Source organism: Cyprinodon variegatus, unplaced genomic scaffold, assembly GCF_000732505.1.
Source record: "Cyprinodon variegatus isolate N-32 unplaced genomic scaffold, C_variegatus-1.0 Scaffold1760, whole genome shotgun sequence".
Taxonomy (NCBI): domain Eukaryota; kingdom Metazoa; phylum Chordata; class Actinopteri; order Cyprinodontiformes; family Cyprinodontidae; genus Cyprinodon; species Cyprinodon variegatus.
The window spans coordinates 28,020-36,106 of record NW_015152213.1 but is presented as its reverse complement, the minus strand read 5'-3'; the positions used below and the strand labels follow the sequence as shown (position 1 = coordinate 36,106).

Sequence of the window (8,087 nt, the reverse complement as noted above, 5' to 3'; positions counted from 1 at the left end):
TCAGTTAATTTATATACAATCTTCTTTTTCTCTGTTCTGGTTGCACTGTAAGAAAATAATTTCCCACAAAGGATTAATAAAGTGATTCTGACCCTGATAAGGCCAATTCACAACACACGTCATCTTGAAACACTTATCTATGATAGGTATAAAAGCACTTTATAATTACAGGGCTGTAAATTATATATGATAATAATGCCAAAAATGGCATAAAAATACACATGAATACATTTAAAGTCATTTTAATTACGTTTATAGTACAGTAGTTGAAGCTGGACAGTCACACCAAAATATGTACTGACACTTCAAATGATTGAAAACTTTACAAATAACGTTTTAGTACTGATAATACAGTTTTAATAAATGTTTTCTTAAACATTTATTAAAGATTTTGTGCATTTAGATGTTTGGGTTTTTTTTACTATAAAATATATTTTTAATTGGAACTTGTGTGTTTTTGAGGAACATATAACAACCAAGAATATTACCTTCAATAACAAAATATTAATCTGCATTTTTCTTGGGGGTGCTAAGATTTTTCAAAAGAGCTAATTTGGTATGATTTGTGGAAAAGTACGGGGGTCAGGGATAATTTTGCCAAGTATTCCCAAAATAAACGAAAAACAAATGAGGGCCTTTTTTCTTTATTTTCACGTACGAAATGTTCTATTGCTTATGTGAGTAAGAGCGGATTGCATACATTTATTGCTCAACCCTACTTATGTAATAACTTCTGCTGATTTGAATCAGCGGGGAAGAGAGGAATCAACATAGAGTCACTGAATCCAGGTGAGAAACTACTTTAAGGTGGATGAAAATAAGCATATCATTGTAAGGACTTTATAATTAGCGTCTGGATTTTTTTGGGGGTGTGTTTTGAGCTGCAGTCCAAATGTTCACCATGGTATCACTGCCTTCCTGAAGTTTTTAGCAGGTAACCAGTTTTGGCAGGGTGAAAGTCCACCTTCCTCTCTGTGTGTTTGAGAGGGAAAATGTGAGAAGAGGCGTGGCCTTTTGACTGGTCTACCTGGATTTACCTCCTCCCACTCTCATTCACAGCCGCAGCTCTGACAGAACCACAGCTGAGACATGAGCGGACGAATCGGAGACCTGAGCCCAAAGCAGGCGGAGAGCCTCACTGAGGTCAGAAAGGAATCACTAATCTCTCATTTCTGAAGATCTTAGTGCAGATTGTTGGCAGGGGTTTTGTTTTTTTTGTGAGGTTGATGGCTGCTGCTGTTAACTTTTCAAGGACACTGATTCAGCTTGTGGTGAAAACATACCTCTTTTTTTGCTTTAATCTGGACTTAAGCAGAGACTGGAAATATTTTTCGAAATGGATGACATTTCCTTAGCATCTTTGTTTAAATAACGTTTTTTTTCAGATTGTTCTAACAGGAAACACTCGACAGAAGTAATCAATTTGTTAGTTTTTTTACTCAATCAAAACTAAAAGCAGGTAACAAGCCATGATTTTAAAAATTCAAGCACAGTGTGTAATTTCACAAATTTCCATTTTACGTAAGTATCTCATTATCTATGAGTTGAAAGTCTAATTTTTAGCCTTAGCAATTTTTATTTATAATTACGTATAAGTGGGTCTCGCATTTATGGAGATAGACCTCTGCGCTACGGCAGCGCAGAGCTAACTAGTGAGCTTAAATGGCCTTTGCTTATAAAGTGATAACTGCAGAGATTGCCATTACGCTAGAATGTGACTTTGGAAAGTTAGGCCTTCATAGAATCTATATTAGTGCTGCACAAATGATCTAATCGCAATCACAATGTCATGCTGTGCAAGTATATAATCGCTTAATAACTGCGATTTGTGATTTTGTAAACAACTATGCATGGGGCTTCTTTTTACAGCTGCTTTTTGTATCTCTGCTTCTGTCTCCTTGAACCCCAGTCGGCCTCGGCAGATGGCTGCTCATACTGAGCCTGGTTCTGCTGGAGGTTTCTTCCTGTTAAAAGGGAGTTTTTCCTCTCCACTGTCGCTACAAGAATGCTTAGTGTGAGGGATTGCTGAAGAGTCAATGAGTCAATGCAATCAGCTGGTTTTCCTTAGATAGAAATCTTTGAATTAATTTGACTGGATAATCTGTTGAATTATAAAGTGCCTTGAGATGACATGTGTTGTGAATTTGGGCTATAGAAATAAAATTGAATTGAACTGAATCTCAAGGCACTTTACACTTCTCCAGATCAGATCTGTAACACACAGCCAGGCAGACGAGCTCCAAGCCAGCTCCCATGTCAGAGGATGAAGATAACACATCCAGTTAGTCACAGTCAGAGAAACAGGACTACACTGAAAAACAGGCCGATCTCCAACATCTATAAACAAAGGTGTTGATGGCAGCAGCCCAGCTGATATTTCTCTCCAGGATGGAGTCACAGACCAGATGAAGCTACTATGAGAAAAAGCAGAGAGAGCAGAACGTTAGAGATTAAACTAACAGATTCTGCAGAGTGGGAGAATAGAGATAGAATGAAGCAGAATGATGAAATTGGGTTTTTTATGTCCTCCAGCAGTCTAAAGATGACGTGTTCTGAATTGGTGCTATAAAAATAAACTAAATTGAATATTTCTTTGATTTCTTCTGCTATTGATGCTCCAAAACCACCATGGTTTATAGATATTGAACCTCACCTCAAGGTTATTACTGGATTTTGACTGCTTAAAGTTGTAGGGAAGTTTAAATGTACTCTTTATCAGACGATATTGTCCAGAAATTTAGAAAATTTCTATTTAAAAAAACCCTGTCTTAAAATTTGTGTTTTTTCTGTTATCTTTTGGCCAATCATATATCAACGGTCATCTGTCAATCAGATGTTTTCGGTCTTAGCATCTTGATTCATATGTTGCAGCTAATATACGCAACGGTTGAAATAAGAAATAAGAATAATTTACTTTCCCATTGAGTTCGACACCAAACCAAGCTTCTGCTGCCCTGGCGTCCTCTTCCACATCATCTTCGTCCCCGCTTTCCTCCTCTAAATTAGAAATGTATGCCTCATTTCAGACACATCACACATAATAAGTTACAGACAGCAGATTAAAACCTTTGTTCAGTGCTGCAAGGAACACTTTCTGATTCTTAATGTCCAAAAAACACAAGAACTGATCTTTGACCACGAGGGCAGTTGGACAGCACTCTCCAGTGTTCATCCGTAATCAACTAATTGCACAAGTAGAGTCCTACAAATATCTTGGATTACAAATTGACACTAAATTCAATTAATATTGCTAATTTATTGAAAACAAAATTAGCAATCCATGATAATAGATTATCATGGATTGCTCAGATTATGTATGTAACAGGGTCCAGCAGTGGCCAAATTTTTTGCCCAGGTTGAGGGCCTTTGGTTTCAGTCTGCTGCACTTTCATTGTGCTGTAATAGAGAGCATCATAACATTTCTGCCTGGTTTGGTGACCTGTCTGTCTGTCCAAATGAAGGCCAAACTTACTTGTCTTACCCAAAGAGCAATAAAGTTGTTCGGAGTCAAGAAGCACCCTTCACTTCTGACCATCTTTAATGAGAGAACCGCTACAAGAACTCATTCGTTCTACTTTCCGTCAAAGCGGTAAACAGTATCAAACAGTAAATAATGGAAAAGGCAATGGTATCCCAAATTTTATTCCAAACTTTTTTTTATTCCTTTATCTTATAACAGAATTGAGGCAAGACAGACAGTGAAATAACTTAAAAGCGTTAACTTAAACTAGCGGGTCTGCAGAAGCAGTCGCTAGGGCCTCTATCACCGGAACGTCCTTAAAAGAGAAACACAGTTTAGTGACGACGATATTCTGACGGAGGATGATTATGAACGAGTGAGTCACTAACCTGTTTGACAGTTCAGCCCGTGACCAGTGATGGGAGTAACGGCGTTGAAAGTAACGGCGTTACTAACGCCGCTACCTTTTTTTAGTAACGAGTAATCAAAATGATTACTCTTACTGTAACTATAACGCAGTTACCATTGCCGACACCCCGTTACTGCGCGTTACTCAGGTCGCACAATTAACCTTTTTTCATGATAGGACTCGTGCATGCGTCATGAGAGAGGGGAGGATGGAGAGTGAGGAGGACTCCATCGGCAAAACAGCGTTTTCCAGATGGAAATGCTGATGTTACGTCGAGCTGCGTTTTCCCATCAGATACGGTTTCCCCTGCATCTCCGCACAGCGCGGCGGCATGATTCAACACACAAGCGACAGGAAACGCGCATGCTCGCTAAAGGCGCGTTACAGGGGAACTACGTAGAGCGTGAGCGATCATTAGCCTATATGGAGAAAGAGAGAAATATGGATGGATGGATGGATGGATGGATGGATGGATCGATCGATATAGCTACATGTTGCAGTATCTATAACAACCCAAACACAGGATTTCAGAATTAGACATCCCCAGTTATTAATAAAAAAAAACACTCGCAAAAGTAACGCAATAGTTACTTTTATTAGTAACTAGTTACTTTTATTTTGGAGTAACTCAGTTACTAACTCAGTTACTTTTTGGTAACTAGTAACTATAACTAATTACTTTTTCAAAGTAACGTGCCCAACACTGCCCGTGACCCAGAGAAAGAGGATGATTCGAGCCGGTCGGCTGACAAGGCGCAGCGGACGCTGCCAGCCTAGATGGTCCGAGCTGACAAAGGAAGGCAGGATAATCCACAGGGCGAAGTAAGGAGGCAGATCCAGGTTCAGTCGACAGTAGAATCCAACAGGAGTCCGAAGACGGGTCAGGCAAACAGATCAGACAGGGACAGGCAGGCTCAAAAGTCTGAATACAGAAATGGGTCAGGATCGGGAAAACAGAACGTTAGATACTAGTGACGGTCAAAAACTCTCTACGCCAAAGGCTCAAGAATAATCTGGCAATGATGGCTGGGATCAAGGAGTTTAAATAGAAGCAGGAGCAGGTGGATCAGATGAGCAGTGATGAGAATAGAGAACTAGCAGAGCTAGAGGTGAATGACGTGAGCCATCAGCGGCAAAATATGACAAAAATGTTTTCTCTTTTCTCAAAAGAACAGAACCTGCTAACAGAATCTGCTCTTAGTATATAATCTCATAACAAGACCACAAAAAGACTGGGAAGATCTAAGACTGTAAGTCTTGGTTAGATGGACAGTTTCTGCTGAGCTTTTTGTTCTAACTGCGATCGAGTCCAAACTCTTTTCCAGGTTCGTTTCTTGCCAGGTTTTTAGTTTATTTGCATAGATGCCTAAACTGTTGATTTTAGAGATTTTCTAACCTTCCTTACTACCTTATCTTATCTTACTAGACAGAATTTTTTTAATTTACTGTGTGAAACTTAACAAGAGAAGGTTTTTAAAACTTATCACCGATGTTGGATCAAATTAGTTAATTTATTTGATGAAATTATTATCTACAAACTAGATTAAATGCATAAATGAAGAATGCAGAGTATTTTTTACATATTTATCCAAAAGGACAGAACTACGATGGCAGATTCAACTCTTGCTTTTTTCTCTCTTTTTCATTTTGTTATTATAATTTGTAATGGAAAAAAATTTTTTGCTTTCAGTTTCGGGAGCGGATTCAAGATGTCCTCCACAGCCTCCCGGCTCAGCATGACCACTACCTCCTCCGCTGGCTTCGCGGTGAGTCGCAACTTGTTTAGTCCTTTACTAACAATAAAAAAACAAAAGTAAACCAAGTAGCTTTAGTAACATCATTAAATCAAGCTGTTTGGTTGGTGTTGAGTTAGAAAATGTGCTGGTAAAACCTGGGCACCTTTTAGGGAAGGTCAGATGATTTGCTCATCAACTGGAAACAAGGTCCATTTCATTCTGCTCTGGTCTCCTTTTTCTTCTTTTTCCTTTTAATTTGCTCTTAATTTTTCAGATTGCCAGTGTTAATAAGAGCGATACCTTTTTTTTCAGGCCGATACTGATTATACATCAGTCAAACCGATCCCAAATATTTGCTGCCGGTGTTTTTGGGCCGAATATTAGAGTTGATGTTGCTTTTTCCTCCACAATTTGCATGATAAAAATAACTTAAGTCTCAATTTAAACAAACAAACAAACAAAAAAACATTTAGTCATAAGTCAAGCTAAACTTTAATAATTTATTGATCTAATGGCTAATGTAGCTGTTCCCTTACTTTTCTTGCTGGGACCCCCTTCTGTTTACACTTTTTGCGCGCCTTCAATCGCTCTAACCTCCCTCCAACCTTTTCACCAGATGATCAAAGAAAAGTCTTTTTATATTAAAATTATGTAAACTATAATCTAATTTGAAGTTCAATTGCTTTAAGTTTAGCTGTTTATTCTGTTGTGTAACAGAATTAAACATCAAAGTTAATCGTCATTAATTGATTTTCCAAACAAGCATCACCTACTGATGTGATCGATTAACCGTAAACCGTAGTAAACTGACTAACTGAAGCCGACAGCTGAAAGAGCGAAGCACTCAGAGGAGGTATTATGCCAAAATTGTAAAAAGATTATAGAAACCTTTGGCATTTTAAATGGAAAATCCTTTTTTTTCTCCATAAAAGTGTGGCATCGTTTTAGATTCACTTGGTTTCAATTCAGCATAAAATATTCTAAACGGCATCTTTTACTATCTGATTATTAATCAATTAATCAGACAATTGAAATGACAGATAAATTGATTATCAAATTAACCATCAGTTGCAGCCGTTCTGTCAATAAATAACTCAAAAACTTTGAAAACGAGTCTTTTATTCAATTTATTTCCATCACACAGCCATGCAATTACACTGTGCAAACTCTAGGGGGGGAACCACTGCAAAATATTAATCAGCAAACTCATGCATATATCCACCGATACATACCGTAACTAGGCGGTGCGCACTGGAGACATTTCCCCTGCACTTATTTTCGTCCAAAAACAATTTTACGCTACAGTACACAGACACTCGTCGAGCACTAGGACCATGCAGAAAACAGCAGCTCAAGCTGAAGCCGGCTCGTCACTATCCGATGCTTCCCAGAAGCACGATCCGGGAAATGAGCTGATGGCGCATGCTCATCCAGATATACATCCGGGTCGCCCTCGATTTTCTTAGGAAGACCTAAATTAGGTTTTTACATCCCCAAAAATAGTAAATGTACTAAAATATGTGTTAAAAGTTAATAATGTATTTCCTGAAAAAAAAGAAATGCCTTAAAATCCTTTCTGTTTTATCACTCGTCTTTACGGAAATGGGATCCTGCGCTACTTTCGGGAGCTAACTTTTTCGGCTTTGGATTTAAACATAAATCTAGTCTTTTTGAGTTTTATGTTTTCCTTTCATTTTAACCTTATGCTATATAGTGCGTAATTTAAAGAAAGAAACAACTAAAATGCAGATAAACATGGTTTAATCATATTGCCGGACTGCTCTGAGCATGTCCCATGATGACGTCACAGAAGACGTTTAACTGAGAAAATGTAAAAAGCATCAAAAGTGCATCAGATAAATAGGAAAGCTTTTTTTTAAAGATGTGTATTAGCCTTACTTAGTGAGTTAAGGATAGAAATCATTGATTTTAGTACCATAATTACATTATTTATGGAAACTCGGATATATATATATATATGTCCGTACATGTGCAGAGCGGATGGTGCTTCCAGGACGGACCGGGCAGTGACACGGCTTCCCTGAATCTCCTACTGCACTGAAAAAAACGATCTAGAAATAGGTAAAACATTTCTTAAATTAAGTGTATTTAATTTTAATTTGAGAAGTTAAATAAGACGATTTGCCAATGGAATGAGTATTTTTACTCTTGAAATAATATATTTAGATAAAACGCACTTGAAATAAGACAATGCAGTTGTGTTTTCTTATTTTAAGTGTAAATTGTCTTGTTCCATTAGCAAAATGTCTCTTTTATTTTCTCAGTTCAAGAATAAATGCACTTATTTTAAGAAAAAACGACTTATCTAGATTTTGATCTTATTCCAGTGTGTAAGTTGCACTGCAAAAATGATCTAGAAATAAGTAAAAATTTCTTAAATTAAGTGTATTCACCTTTAATTTGAGTAGGTAAATTAGATAGTTTGCCAATGGAATTAGTAATTTTACTCTTAAAATAAGAT

General features: G+C 37.5%; 1 protein-coding gene across 1 annotated transcript in view; it reads left to right on the top strand.

Annotated features, from left to right (window-relative positions):
• Positions 1–1,052: 1,052 nt before the first annotated feature.
• LOC107104481 (SEC14-like protein 2) overlaps positions 1,053–8,087 on the top strand; it is a 28,630-nt gene continuing 21,595 nt past the window's right edge. The window contains exons 1-2 of the mRNA XM_015404479.1: positions 1,053–1,143; positions 5,560–5,635. Coding sequence (XP_015259965.1) covers positions 1,090–1,143; positions 5,560–5,635 — 130 coding nt within the window. The 5' untranslated portion in view covers positions 1,053–1,089. The remainder of the gene's footprint in view (positions 1,144–5,559; positions 5,636–8,087) is intronic.